The 13,999-nt window shown below is 62.4% G+C and overlaps 1 protein-coding gene across 2 annotated transcripts; it reads right to left on the minus strand.

Moving 5' to 3' along the window:
• Positions 1-754: 754 nt before the first annotated feature.
• Positions 755-13,635, minus strand: CLPTM1L (CLPTM1 like). Of its 2 annotated transcripts, none has more exons than XM_079917562.1 (17): positions 13,271-13,635; positions 12,783-12,883; positions 11,618-11,807; positions 9,985-10,133; positions 8,825-8,903; positions 8,421-8,538; positions 8,117-8,211; positions 7,562-7,646; positions 6,556-6,659; positions 5,582-5,647; positions 4,581-4,631; positions 3,759-3,841; positions 3,265-3,299; positions 2,725-2,780; positions 2,600-2,644; positions 1,766-1,881; positions 755-1,257 (listed from the first exon to the last, which is right to left on the minus strand). In XM_079917562.1, the coding sequence occupies exons 1-17, from the start codon at positions 13,430-13,432 to the stop codon at positions 1,173-1,175; spliced, it is 1,620 nt and encodes a 539-aa protein (XP_079773688.1). In that variant the 5' UTR covers positions 13,433-13,635; the 3' UTR covers positions 755-1,172. The 2 variants fall into 2 exon arrangements, with proteins under 2 accessions (XP_079773688.1, XP_079773689.1); XM_079917563.1 differs by having other exon boundaries at positions 9,985-10,130; positions 13,271-13,634.
• Positions 13,636-13,999: the final 364 nt, after the last annotated feature.

The following is a 13,999-nucleotide window of genomic DNA, read 5'->3' on the forward strand; positions in this document are numbered from 1 at the left end:
TTTTGGATGTCTGTAACTCCCGTTTTAAAATGTATCCTGAGACATACCTGCAGTGGGTAAAGAATTCTAAGTCAGCAGCTTCTCTTCTAAAACACGGGGGGTGCATGCTGCCCGCTGACCTCTGCATGCAGTTCTCGGTCTGGCTTTGTGAGGACTCGTGGGAAGGACACACAGCCCTGACCCTGAGAGCCGCCTCCAGACACCAGCCAGTGCCCAGCCGCCTCGGCTCCATGTTCTGCCTAGGGACGGGCCCTTTGATGAACTTCCGGAGGCCACAGGCTGCCAGTGTAGACATCGCCGAGGAATGATCCCATCGATGAGAACGACTGGATTCAGAGCCAGGCACAGGGGCTGAGATGCTGACGTACGGACAGGCCTCCTGTGTGTGCTCATGTGCCCACACCCGGTGAGGGCTGGCTCTCCGGAGCTAACCTCACTGAGCGTGACTCGACCCCGTCACCCTCCAGATCTCGCCCTTCCCTGTTCCGTCAGTGAAGACGCCTCCCTGCCCTGCTTCTCCCTCTGCGCTGCCCAGGGCGTTTCTCTAGCGAAACCCCATCCACCTGACCCCTCAGGGTGCACTGGCGTCGGCTTCAATACCAGACGCAGGCATTTGAAGAGCAGTCCTGGCCTGAGAGGTTCTTTAAATTTGCTCCTTTTAACAAACACAGAGAAAAACCACACCACACGTTCATTTCTGGGAATGGGGTAAATGCCAGCATCTGAAACCTTACATGTTATACCAGATCAAACAAAGTGTTACAGCCAGAGAAATTTATTTTAAAATAGAAACATACACACATTAAGCCTTAAAATAGTCAAATTTTAAACAAAAAGGGAAAAAGCCGTTTGATCCCAGAGTCTGCACGGAATGGATTCAAAAAGGCGTCTGATATCCCCTCAAGGACTGTTTACAGACCCCGAGACGAACTCCCCCGGGTGGGGGCAGGGCAGTGACAGCGCAGCCCCCGCCAGCACCGGACGCTCCCGCAGCCATGGTGACCGGACAGACGTCCACGCGGGCAGCGGCGGCAGTGCTGCCAGCTCCCGTCGGACACAGCGTGACGGAACCCGGGGACGTGAGGGACATTCAGGGTTTTGGCAACGCAGGGGGCGTGATGTCAGAAGTTCCACCAAAGCCTCTGCGTGGCTGCGAGCAGCCAGGGTCGGGCTCAGTCTTCGTGGGGTTTCCGCTGGGGATTCCCCTCGTAGGACTCCCCGAACTCGTTCACTCTGCTCTTATCCACGGGATAAAGCCTGCAACGAGACCACGCGTGCGTCACGCCAGCTGGTTTGGACAGACGCGTGCGCGTGTCCTGGGCGCTCGATGGCCAAGACCCGGACGGTCGGCTCACCACGGGAGAGGCGCGTGTGGGTTTGCCCCGTGCCCTCCCGGTGTTCTCGTGACGGTCAGGCCAGAGCTCTGCCCTCGAGGCCGATGAGAGGACGAGGACAGGGATGCCCAAGGAGAGGCAGGGCTGGGATGCGTCCACAGGGGACCTGACCCCGGGCCCCCGCTGCGCAGCACAGGGGCTGAGGCAGCTCCTCCGCCGGACTCCGCTACAGCAGCTGCGAGCGACCCTCATGCCGCACGAGAGCCGTGTGCTCGAGGGGCGATCAAATCAGACAGAAGCAGCGCTCCGGCACCCAGGCGCCAGGCGCCACCCGCCACCCACCACCCACCAATCTCTCCCCGCAGGACCAGGCGTGGGTCTGCGGCCCGAGCGAGTCCACTGGGGCAGCAGCGCCTCAGGCCGGCACTCACCATCGCTGGTAAAGGTACACGAGAAACACCACGTCGTCCCTGAAGCAGGCCAGCCGGTGGGAGGTGGGCATGGTGATGATGAAGGCGAACACGTCGTCAATGAAGGTGTTGAAGGCCTGCGGGCGGGCGGGCGAGGCCGTGGGACAGGGCCCCAGCACCCACCCGGACCACCCAGGCACACGGTCACGTCCCTGCACTCGCGCCGCCCAGTGACCTCAGAGCCACCCCACGAAGCAGGAGCCAGCTGGGGGCGGGAGGGGCTGACGCCCAGGGTACCCCCTTGCACAGACTCCAAGGCCCAGCGTCCCACCTGCTCTCCGCACGCGGGACCCAGGAGCACCACCTGGGAGCCTGGCTATCACGGTGCCGGCCTGCCCGAGAACGGCCAACCGGTTCTGAAGGCAGAAGCATGTTCTAACCATTGCCCCACCCCAAAGCCGCTCGCTCTAGTTCACAGCCAACAGCACGGAGGGCCGTGTGGTCCCCACCTGTGTGTGTGGGACAGGCCATGATGCACTAAGACAGCCCTCGGCCAGCCCGGCCCCGGGAAACTGGACGCGCCGTCTGGGTGGACACGGACCCAGCACCCCAGACACTGGCCACCGGGTCAAGGGCGTCTGCCTGCTCTCTGATTCGTGTTGGCGAGCAGCAGCACGGCTCTAACTCGGAGAACCCCTTGTGCTGCTGTGACAGAGAAGCCTGGCCTTTCGGAGTCGCCGCAGGGCACCCTACGTCTTAAAGGAGCCCCCGACGCTCTTCCACAGAGGGGCCTCCTGATGCATGGCCCAGCCCGACGGCAAGTCCCCGAGGGCCCTGTGCAGGCGAGGCACTGACCTTGTAGGTGAAGGCCTTCCAGGGCAGGTGAGCCACCGACTTCATCTGGGGACAGGGAGACGGAGCACGTCAGCGGCGGCACAGGGACGCGGGGGGCGGCACAGGGACGCGGGGACGCGTCTTACCTTGTAGTTCACGAAGAGCTGGGGCAACATGAAGAGGAAGCCAAAGGCATAGACTCCTGAGGAGACAGACGCGGCGTGGAGACGTGCCGTCTCGGGCCCGCGGCTGCTCCCCCCGGGCTTCAGGACCACCTGACCCCCCACACCCGAGAGCACCGTCCTGCGGTGAACCGCCCGCCTCCCGCCCGCGGGGCTGTGAGACAGCGCCCCTGCCCACACCCGGTGAACGCGGCAGCCTGCGAGCCCGGCCCTGTCCGCCTGCAGAGCGGCCGCGCGGTCAGGACGAGCCTAGTGGGCGGGCGCTCCTCCCAGGACACAGGGCTGGGGGCTGGGGCTCCAGCGTGCCCTAAGACAGCGGGTTCACTGCCCGCACCCAACCATTCCACGGAGAGCACACCGCCCACGGCCAGTCCCGCGGGGCCCAGAGAGAACACGGGGCAGGGCGGGGCCTGACGGGGACCTCTCGGCACACCGGGCCACGCAGCGGCGGGACAAAGCGACCGCTGTAAACGCTGTCTCTGAGACGGGAGACCCAGGACTCACCATTGACGAAGCTGCTGACCAACCAGGAGTACCAGCTGGAAGGGAGGAGCGGGTGATGGCGGAGGCCGCAGGCCCCGGTGCTAGTCTGCTAACCGCCGAGCCCCACACACGCCCTCACACTCTGCTCTCCAGTCCCGGGACCCCGCGGGCTGGCCAGGGGCGACCTGCACGGGGAGCGGCTTCCCAGGAGCCCTCACCGAGGTGAGGGCAGAGACTTGGCACCTACCGACTTTCCTTCACGACTTTCAGTGAGACGGGAAACCACGGACGCCCGTGGGCGCCTCGGCCCCTGTGGCCCCGGGCAGTGTGTTCAAGCCCGAGGCCTGCGCCCGTGAGCATTCCCGACCCCGCAAGGACCAGAGAGGGCCGCGCAGAGCCAGCAGCGGCGGGCAGGCCCAGGCCTGCGGCCGAGGGGCGTCCCGGTGCCAGCCCCACTGCTGGCCCAGTCAGTGACCCTGAGCCCCAGCTGAAGAGTAGCAAAGGTGACGTCCTACCTCTTATATCTGACATTCAGCAGAGAATAGACGGCGCCCCCGATGCAGAGAGGGTAAAGGAGGTACGACAAGTATTTCATGGCCTACGGGGAACAGAAAACGTCCAGTGGGAGTCCACCATCAAACCTGCGGAAACTTTCTTGACGGAACTCACAGACAGAACGGGGCAAACACCCAGAACGTTTAGGGCAGCGAAGCTAGTCTGCGTGGAGGATGTGTGTCAGTGAGCATTTGTGCAAACCCCACAGAACGTCCACCACGAAGACCGCACAGCACAGGTAACAGTAACAATACTGGCCCGTGAAACACAGCCAAGCTGACAGACCGACCCAGGGCAGAGAAATGACGCCACATCCTGGAAAGAACTCTGAGGAGATGCTCCCAGAACTGCGAGTTAGGGCTGCCTTCCAACTAACGCGGTGTGGCACCCTTAATTCTGATTTGAACTTTATCAAAAACCCAATAAAAACTGGGATGCAGCTGATGCCCATTAAGCCAGAAAAGAAAATCATCCCTGCTCGGGAAACGTGTATCACATCAAACTGAAAACCACAGTTCCCCTCGGCAGGGGGAGTCCGATGGCCTAGGACGCAGAGCCTGTGGGGTCACCACGTCTCAGGGACAGAGGCTCAGCTCGCAGCCCCACAGCTGACCACCGGAAATAAGAAATCTCCCGGTGGTACAGGACTGAGCACGGGCGCCCGCAGGGGCTGGGAAAGAGAGGAGCCCCCGGCCTCCCTCCCGGGTCAGGAACCCCAGGCAGGCAGGCTCCCTGGGGGTCTTGGCTCCAGGCAGGCATGCATGCCCCAGGTCGCCGCTCACCTGAGTGTCATACTCCTCCGTCTGCCTTTCAGATTCACTGTAAGTGCCGAACTGCAAGGAAATTCAGTGCAGCCGCGTTAAACCGCGGCCCAGGCAGGCGTCTGCGCTCAGCTGGGCCGCCACGCAAGGAGGGACAGGGCGGCAGGCTGAGAGGCACGAACCCTCGGCCCAGGCGTGGCAGTGCCCCCGCTTCAGAGCCGGGGGTGCAGAGGACCCGATGGCCCCAACCCGCGAGCCACACCGTGTGGGACGCGAGGCGGAAGCAGGCCCGTGAGCCTGTGCGGCGCTCCTCGCGCTGCTTCCTGTTCCCAGTTCCATTGAGTTTTGCAGTGAAGACACTGCTCTTAAAGCAAAGCGGGTTCCCTGGGCTGACTCAGATCAAGAGAAGCCGCATCCCGTCTCCGAGTGCCCTGCCCTTGACCTGGAAACCTGGAGTGCCGTAAACCCCAAGGCCTGTCACAGAAAGCAGGGTGAGCTGCCCGCCCGTAAACCTCAGTGACGCCCGAGCCCCCGCCCGAATCTGCCCAGGGAAGTGCACAGCAGAGGGCAGCTGTCAGGGAGGCTAGGAACTGTGCTGTCATGTGGAGGCATCGCCCCCCGCAGGAGTGGGGAGGGCCACCCCTGAGCCTGGCCGACCACGTCCTGTCCGGTCACGGAGGTGGACGTGATGCTCAGCGTGCTGGTGCTGGGCCTACGCCTGGGGACCCCGGGCACATCAGAGAGCCCCGGAGAGGTGCGGTGACCCGCCTACTCGCCCCGAGACGCCCCTGCACCTCCCTGCCGGTCTGCAGGTGACAAGCTGCCCCTGGGGTCGGAAGGTCAGCAACATGAGCACGTGACGATCACCGGCCCTCACGGTGACCTGCATCTCACCAGGACGCAGCTAGGAAGCGCATCAGCAGTCAGCCTGCACGAGCAGACCGGCCGAAACCCGAAGAAGGTGGGCTGGGAGAAGCCGCAGGAGGTGACACATCCCCGAGAGGGTGCGGCTGGGTCCCTACCTGAAATGCGGGCCTCAGGCCTCTCCAGATGACGGTCACCTTCAAGGCCTTTTTCACTTTCCACAGCTGAGAAGTTGAAAAGTCCACACTTCAGGCTCCAGGACCGGGGAGAAGCCAGGACCCACTCCTCGGACAGTGACTGACCAGGGCACCGGCCGCTCGGGGCCCTCGCGCCCCAGCCCAGCCCGACCCTTCAGCTACGCGCTGTTCCTCACCTTGCCGGCGGGGACGCCCCGGGACGGCCCCCGGTCTCCAGCCCACACCCAGCCTGTGTGCCCACATGGACCTGGCCCCCTCCCCGGGGCCACTGAGGTGGCGCTGGTCGGGCCGTCCCCCCGCCCAGCCCATCTGCACTGGCGCCCCACTCCGCCTGTCCCCAGACTCGCCCTGGCACCTTCTTTCTGCTCCCCGGGGCACCCCAAGCCCCACGCCCTGCTGTGGCTGGGTCTCTCCAGGACCCTCCCTAAAGTGGGACCTGCACCACGGCCGTGAGGTCGGTTCCGCACGGTGACTAGTGCCCACAGGGGGTCCTGCCAGCACTTCCTCGATGGGCGGTGCCAGCGCCGTCCCCAACCCGACAGCCGTGTGAGCCAGTGCCCACTGGCAGGGGCGCTGGAATACGACCACAGCTGAGGGTCCCGGTCAGGGTGGCGCCAGGGGCCTGCCGCCCCCCCACCGCCCCTGCATCACACGTTCTGCTCCGCACGGCGTCCAGCGCAGCGAGAGCTGCACGGGCTTCAGCCACCGTGTTAGCACGTCCCGTGGACAGACGGGCCAAGCTGAAGCTTCTGGGCCACGAGGAACGTGGAGGCATCGGCAGCTCTGCCCGAGGAGCCGCGGCAGCCACGCCTTCGCCCTGCTGCCGCGCCGGCAGCCACTTCTTCGGCAGTGACGCGGGTCCCGACTGAGCCGAGCGCTTGGGCACCGGAACCACAGACACGGCGCTCAGCCCGGCGGCCTGGAGGGCAGCTCACCTCGATGGCAGCCCCGATGCCTGCAGGAACCAGCACCAGCAGGCTCGTCCGCTCGTCCAGCAGAAACAGGAAGATGACCACGGTGCTGAAGCAGCGCCAGAGCACTGGGGAGAAACGGGCTGTGCTGAGGCCCGGGGAGCAGCCCCCCACGCACCAGCACCCTGACCGCTTCTGCCCCTTTGTCCACTACAAAGGAACCGTGGACCACAGGCGGCGACGGGAAATGCAAAACGATTACAAAAGGCCACGGCCCCAGCAGAAGGCAACCTCAGCAGGTGAACGTGTGTAAGTTACACTTACAGACACAAAAGGCACAGGAGGCGTGCTAAGAACACTGGTTCCTGACGGGGTCCCGCACTCTAATCCCAGGCTCTCCTGCTTTCACACGGGCCCTGCGCAGCCTGCGTCTGTCCTTTCAAAGCTGCACTTTGTCCTTTCAGGTTGTGCTTTAGGACATGCCGCAGCCGTGGAGACACTCCCAGTAGGGAGCTCCCTGCCGGGAGCTCAGGCCCCGGGACCCACAAGCCCCGCTCGTGCCACAGGCTGAAAAGGCCAGGGGAGGGCGCAGGAGGGCTCAGCGGGGGACCCTCCCCCCCAAGGAAGCCTGAGGTCATGACAGAAGACCCCGAGACACGGACTCTGGACTCGGGGGCCACCCAGCATCCCAGAGCACCCACTCGGGTGTCACTTCCGCAGGAGGAAAAGAACCGTCTCTTGCTGGAGACCCAGCTCGGGAGACAAGCAAGACTGTGAACCGACACAGACGGGCGCTGAGCACTGGCACCCGTGTCGCCTGCCCTCCGTGCTCCCAGGCTTCCGTGGCGCTCACCACGACAGCGGACATAGCACCCTCCCGGGCTGCTGCCACAGGGCATCTAAAAGCCCCTCCCGAACGAGAGCCACGGGCGATCGCAAACTGTAGGTTTCCAGACGAGCTTTATCCCCTGCCTGCATCAGCGGCGGCGGGACAGGCCTCGAGGGCGGGGGCAGTTCTTGGAGCACCTACCTGCTTTGGTGGACATTCCGGTCATGCTCTTCTTTTTCTTCCAGAAACTGATGTCATTTTTAAACGCTAGGAAATCAAAAAGCAGCTGGAAAGAAAACGGGACAGCGATGAGCCCCTCAAGCTGTGTAGACAAGCCCGGGCCCGACCTGAGATGCTGGCCGTTCAGTAACACCCGTGTCTCCCAGCACAGCTCTGGAAGATTCGGCTTCACTGGCGGCCAGTTCCCAGGCCCTGGGGACCGCTGCAGCTTGGCGCCGGTGCCTCGCGGCCTCAGCCCTGCCCCCGCCCCCGAGCCCCCAGCCGCGGTGTGTAACGGGGATTCTGCCGGCAGGGCTGATCCGTCACTCTCTGAACTGCCACGCCATACCTCCCACGAGCAAACGCTTGTTTTACAAAGTCAGTCGTTGATCTCACTGGTTTTGGATTTGTTTTCAAAACAGCTTCCAAAAGCAGCAGACGAAGCCCCAGGTCCTTCAGCTGGTCAGCGCCCGAGGTGCAGACCCTCTCCCGAGCGGGGTGGGGGGCAGGCCCCGCTGAGGGCCCGGGACCACTCACGTGGAACGCGGCCACGAAGAAGGTCAGCGCTAAGAAATACAAGTTGGTGTCGACGAAAATCCCTTTCACTTCGTCAGCGTCCTTCTCTGAAAACCCTGCAAAGGACCGAGACCCTGCGTGAGACGGACGACGCCAACCCCACACCAGAGCCCTGGCCGGGCTACCCCTCATCAGCAGGAAGAGCTCCGCGGGCCACACGTGCCCTTTCAAGGGGGACGATCGCACAGGCGGACTGGAAGCCGGGCTCCGGGGCTCCCGGGCTGGACTGACCCCTGAACCCGGGGCACCCGCCCAGCGGCCTCACCGAACTGCTGCAGTGAGAACACAGCGTCCTGCATGTGGATCCAGAAGCGCAGCCGCCCCAGCGAGATCTTGTCGTAGGACACGGTGAGGGGCAGCTCGGTGGTGGAGCGGTTGATGACCTGCGGGGAGCGCGCTGTCAGAGCCCAGCCCCACGCACGCCGCTCCGCCCGGACCCAAGGCCGCGTCTCCCCTGCCCTCTCCTCCTGTGGGGCCCCAGCTGTCTTCGCGGCCCCGGCAGGGCGCCTCCCCCAGGAAGCCCTGGCACCCTGACCTCCCGCCCACCACCCGGGCCCTGCGCGTCTCTCGTGACCACAGCCCCGGGCGCTGGCGCCTCCCGGGCAGGAGCTGGGGGCCCGCCCGAGCGGCCGAGCCACGCACAGGCCCGAGGGAGCCCTGGCTACTCACCGTGAGGTCCTTGACCCGGCTGCTGAGCTGATCGATGAACAGGATGGGCAGGTAGTGCACCGTCTTCCCCAGCCGGATCCTGGGGGATTGGAGCCGTTTCAAGGCCGCAGCGAGCTCCCGGGCCCCCAGGGTGACCTCACAGAGCTCACTCCCCCGCATCTTCAGTGGCTTCTGGTCACAAGAGTCCCAGGACACGCCTCCCCAGGGCAGCAGGGGCGCCACGAACTACGTTCTTCCCCTGCAGAGCTGCCACCAGGAGGAGGTGGGGACCATGCGCACAGTGGGACACCACTCAGGACGCGAGGGGAAGCAAGGGGCCGCGTGTGCGTTGACACGGGGCAGCCCGCCACGTGGTGAGAAGACAATACCCATCGACCCTCCACGCCTGGCTTTCACCCCATGATCCTTCTGTGCCTTTCACACTCAACCGTGTGAATGGATCATGTGTTCAGAAATTAGATTTTAGTTTTACAAAAGGGAAAACCTCATGACACCACCACAGGACCCACTGGAAACTGAAAAAAGAAACAATTCTGAGCAGAGCCATTTCTAGGTGCTATGTGACGACCCAGTGACAGGCTGTGATCTCACAGGGGGGCTCCCTGAAGTGTAGAGACACAGGATAACCTAAGTCAGTCACTCTAACAGTCTTGCTTACGATAGCAAGTGATGGGAACAGAACAACCTGATAATCAATTTTAAGCAAAGGTAATCGAGTCAGAGCTAACAGGACGCAGACAGGACAGAACCTCCCGCGCACGGTGCAGAGGAACAGGGTCTCATCAAGGCTCTCCGCTTGCCCTCCAGCTTCTGCCAAGAGCAAAGGGCAAGACGACTGCCTGTCGTGCCATCGTTTCCCTTCCATATCCCGGCGGCAGCCGTGATCAGCAAGACACCCGGGGAGCAGGGACAGGCTGGGGCGCTCCAGGAAGCACCCCAGGCCCCCCGTCACAGAGAGGGCTCAGGAATGTGGGCACGGCCCATCTGCTGTAGGATTCTGGCCGGCCTCGATCCCTCCACCCGCCACCCACCAGGTCACCCCTTTGCTGTCCGCTCAGGGAGTGAACGAGCGATGCGCAAAGCTGGGCAGGTGAATGTGAACTACGGTGGCCTTCCCACCGTCCGGGCCTCAGCTCAGCGGCCAGACCAGCAGCACTTACATCTTCATGTACCGATGCACATCGGCGGGCAGGGAGGCCCCGTCAAAGACAAAGTCATCCACCATCACGTTCAGGGTCAGCCTTGGTCTCCAGTGAGACACGGGTTCGTCCAGGGCACTCGCTGGCCTCTTCTCAGCCTCGATCTGCTGCTACACGTAAGGACTGACTTAGAGGAAAAGACCAAGGCTGGAGCGGGAGGGGCCCGGGGGGGCTGAGGCAGCAGGGTGCTGGCACTGTCACCTGGGAACAGCCCCCGAGCCGAGAGCACAACCGTAAGAAGGGCCAGCGGAGCATATGGGGGGACCCACGGCTGCCAGCTCCCCGACTCTCATTCCCGCGCTTCCTTCTCGCAACAGAAGACAAGGGTGTGCTGTTTCGCACCACGGGGTCCTGGATCGCACTGCCTCCTGTTTCGGGCCCTTGTCCGGAGCAGGGATTCCGAGAAGGACGAGGCTCCGGCACATTTGCAGGAGGTGCTGGAGCTGAGAGCCCCGCCCTCTGCAAGGAGGCTGAAGGGAGCCGCTTCTAAACCGGCTCCACCCCGCTGTCTGGAACGGGGCACGTCCATGTCTAGGGAACAAGCCTAAAGCTACTGAACTCAGAAACAAACTCTGCCCGCCAAGGAAATCTTGATTTCAGATCTAACTGAGAAGCTCTGTGAACCGTGTCGTTCTATTAATATTTATCTCCTCCCTAAAGCTACAATTTAGCACTAACAGTTACACTAAAAACGTTAGCGACAGCTAACGTTTATTCAGCACCTGTAAGTTCCAGAGACTCCTTCCACCCTTCACACCACCGCCTGGCACCCCAGAAAGGCCCACGAGGCAGTGTCGTGCGGTCCCCAGGGAAACAGAACTGAGGGGTCTCTCCAAGGACACACACGAGACAGCTGCAGACACATCCTGGAAAGCTGCCGCCCCTGGCGTGGATGACTTCCCTTGCATTCAACGCGGACCCGAATACCAGGATCGCTCCGTCCCACCCTCCACTGCGGTAATGACCGCGTATGTGATCTCCAGCCTTTCCCTGTACGTACAGCTTTCTATGGGTGTACAAGATACAATTTGCACACACACCTTTTTCATAATTTTGAGTTACATCCTTAGAACAAATATTCAAGCGTTGTCCTGTCCTACACACAGTGCAGTGTCTCCCAACTCTAAGCTCTGACTGCAGCTGAGCTCTGCAGAAGGGGCTGCCCTGGACCCATTGGGGTGCACACACGCTCTCTGGGGGCTGAGAGGTCCTGTGGCCTGAGAAGGCATCTGGGTAAAGAAAGTCACTGAACAGGCTTCCCTGGCGATCCAGTGGTTAAGACTCCACGCTTCCACTACAAGGGGCACGGGTTCGACCCCTGGCTGGGGAACTAAGATCCCGCATGCCACACGGCACAGCCAGAAAAAATAAAAAACAAAAATCACTGAACTACTTAAACTGCACGTCACTAATTCGACATAAACTTATCTGCAAACCCATGAGAAGTTACTGAGCTGAAAACGTATGTGCCGGTAACATCTGATCGCCTCACTTCCCAGCAGTCAGTCCAGCGCCAGACGCAAACCGTACGCGCACACACGTGTGTGTGAACTACAAGGGGCTCAGCAGGTTTCCTTCAGCCGGCTCCGCTCACCTGCGTGGCAGATTCCCCAGTGAGCAGGTTCACCTCTTCCGGTTTGGGGACCATGTAGGTGGTCAGCGGGCTCACCAGGTGCACCTGCTTCCCGTCGTGCCAGGGCAGGACGCCGGCGTGATGGACAAAGATGTAGGCATACAGCGTCCCGTTGTTCCTGGTTTTCTTTGGAACAGAAACATTGACTGTCCTGCAACAAAACAAATGATGATTTCAATCACGTACACATTACGTTGTGTGTGCACAGAGTGGAGACTATGCAAATATTTCTACAAAAAATGTTGTTTCAAACCCAGACCAACCAATTTTAGCTGAGAAATACTAAAAACGGAACCCAGCGACCTGGATGTTCCTGAAGTCCTGAGTGCGCACATCTATGGAACACACCCTGCAAGCACGGCAGCTGCCCAAAAGCTGAAAGGCCTGCATTCCGGGCGCTGAGGTCACAGGCTAAGGGGGCCAACACCAAACGTGTGTGCCCCGCCCCCTGCCCCGCCCCCGCAGCGGCAAGAGGATGTGTATCCCGCAAGACACCACGCACCCCGGTGCTCACTCTGACGCCTCCCAGACAGCCAAGAGGGAAGAGGAGAACTTGTGACAAACACATGATCTTTAAAATTAAACTTGCTAGAATTTAAGAAACTAAAACCATAGCTTAAATACAGCTTCAAAAAGCCACTCTACAGACGTCAACGTTTATATTGCTTGCTCTGTTGCAAAGTTACATTTCACTTAATTACGATTTTCTGCTAAATTCTTTCCTCCGTCCCCTTCCCTTTTCCCTTCTAGACGACATAACTGAACCACTTCTGCCAGGAAAACGCAAGTTGTTTTCTGTGGGAAACTGCGTGTGTAAGCTCTGTTCCCCACGTAGTCCCCACCATAATCCCCACTCCTCTGGAAGCTCCCCAGGGCCGCACCGTATCCCAAGCTGTCAGACGCTGGGTAAGCTACTTCCTAAAGGACAAACTCGGCGTCTGCTACTTTCAAGTAAAAAAGTTTGCTTGTGTGCGTATCACACACACCTGCAATGAAAACGTTCTACCGTGCACGAGATGGCTGGTGACGCTGCTTCTCCGTGGTACCCTCCTCACGTGCAGAACGCTGACCTGTCAACAATCTCAACGTCAATGATGCCTGCCTGTCACCCTGTCCACAACCATACCTCTCAAATTTGGACTCCACGTCAAAGTCCTCCACGTTCAAGACCAGGTCCACGTTGTTCTCGGCACCCAGGTTGGACCGTGTGGCGGTGTACACGCTGAGCTGGAAAGGACGTCAAGAAAGTCAGCTGGACAAGGCCCCTGGCAGAAAGCACACAGAGACCTGACCAGCCACACAGGGAAAGGTGCATCTTAACTCCGCAAGGGACACAACTCCGCCCGGTGACAGGACGTTCCGGGACGCGCCTGCTGCAAAGGAACAACCTGCTAAAGTGTGTGGCTGCCTGATGAACGGGGCAGGGGTACAGGGACTCTGGACGCCATGTGATGGGGTGAAGAGGGTCACGGGGGCCAGCGTGCGGGGTCAGGAGCTTTACGATTCGGGGGCGGGGAGGAGAGAACTCTGCCCAGACCCGGTCAGGTTCAGGTGCGAAGGGCCCGGCCCCGCCCAGCCCGAGATCAGAGGTCAGGTGCGAAGGCCGGCGCTCACCTGCAGCTTGGGCCTCCGCGCCAGGTAGGGCTGGATGCAGTTGCCGTCGCCGGCGCACGGGCGGGTGTAGACGATGCCATACATGACCCAGCAGGTGTGCACCACGTACACCACGAACACGCCCACGACCAGGCTGGTGAAGGAGCTGCGGCCGCTCCACATGGCGCCGCCGCCGCCGCCGCCGCCCGGCCCGGCCCGCCTCGCAGCCGCGGGCCCCGCCGCCCGCCCTTCCGGCGCCCTGCCGGCCGCTCCGGCCGCCGCCGCTCACACGAGAGCCGCTGCGCGCCGCCGCCACCGCCGGGGAAAGAACGCGCTGCGCGCCGCGGGCCGCCAGCCGCCCCGCATGCTCCCGCCGCCGCCGCCGCCGCCGCCGCCGACCTGTCGCTGCGGGATTCGCCGGTACGCCGCTTCCGGGCCCGCGCCGCCCGCCGGAAGTGGGCGCGCCGCGCGGCCCCCTGGGAAGCGTAGTCCTGCCGCCGCCGCGCACGCGCGCACGCCTGCGTGAGTGGCGCGACGCCATCGTCACCCGCCTGCGCCGTCCTCCCGGCGTACCCCGCGGGGTCCGGGCGCTGGCAATTCGGCGGGTCCCAGGGCACCTATGGGGCGGGGGCGTCGGGAGGGCCGGGGCGCAGGGCTCTCCAACGCCGCCACCACCGGAGAAGCGGGAGGGACCCTCGCACCCGGGCCAAACGGCGGGGCGGCGTGTGAACGCGGAGGAGCCGGGCCTGA

Source organism: Stenella coeruleoalba (assembly GCF_951394435.1).
Source record: "Stenella coeruleoalba genome assembly, chromosome: 3".
Lineage (NCBI taxonomy): Eukaryota > Metazoa > Chordata > Mammalia > Artiodactyla > Delphinidae > Stenella > Stenella coeruleoalba.

Excerpts from the sequence above, each read along its gene's own strand:
- CLPTM1L (XM_079917562.1), bottom strand. The coding sequence starts at position 13,432 with ATGTGGAGCGGCCGCAGCTCCTTCACCAGCCTGGTCGTGGGCGTGTTC. Across the intron at positions 10,134-11,617 it reads CTGGGGAATCTGCCACGCAG|CAGCAGATCGAGGCTGAGAA; the intron begins GTGAGCGGAGCC and ends CCTTACGTGTAG. Across the intron at positions 2,645-2,724 it reads AGCTCTTCGTGAACTACAAG|ATGAAGTCGGTGGCTCACCT; the intron begins GTAAGACGCGTC and ends CCCTGTCCCCAG.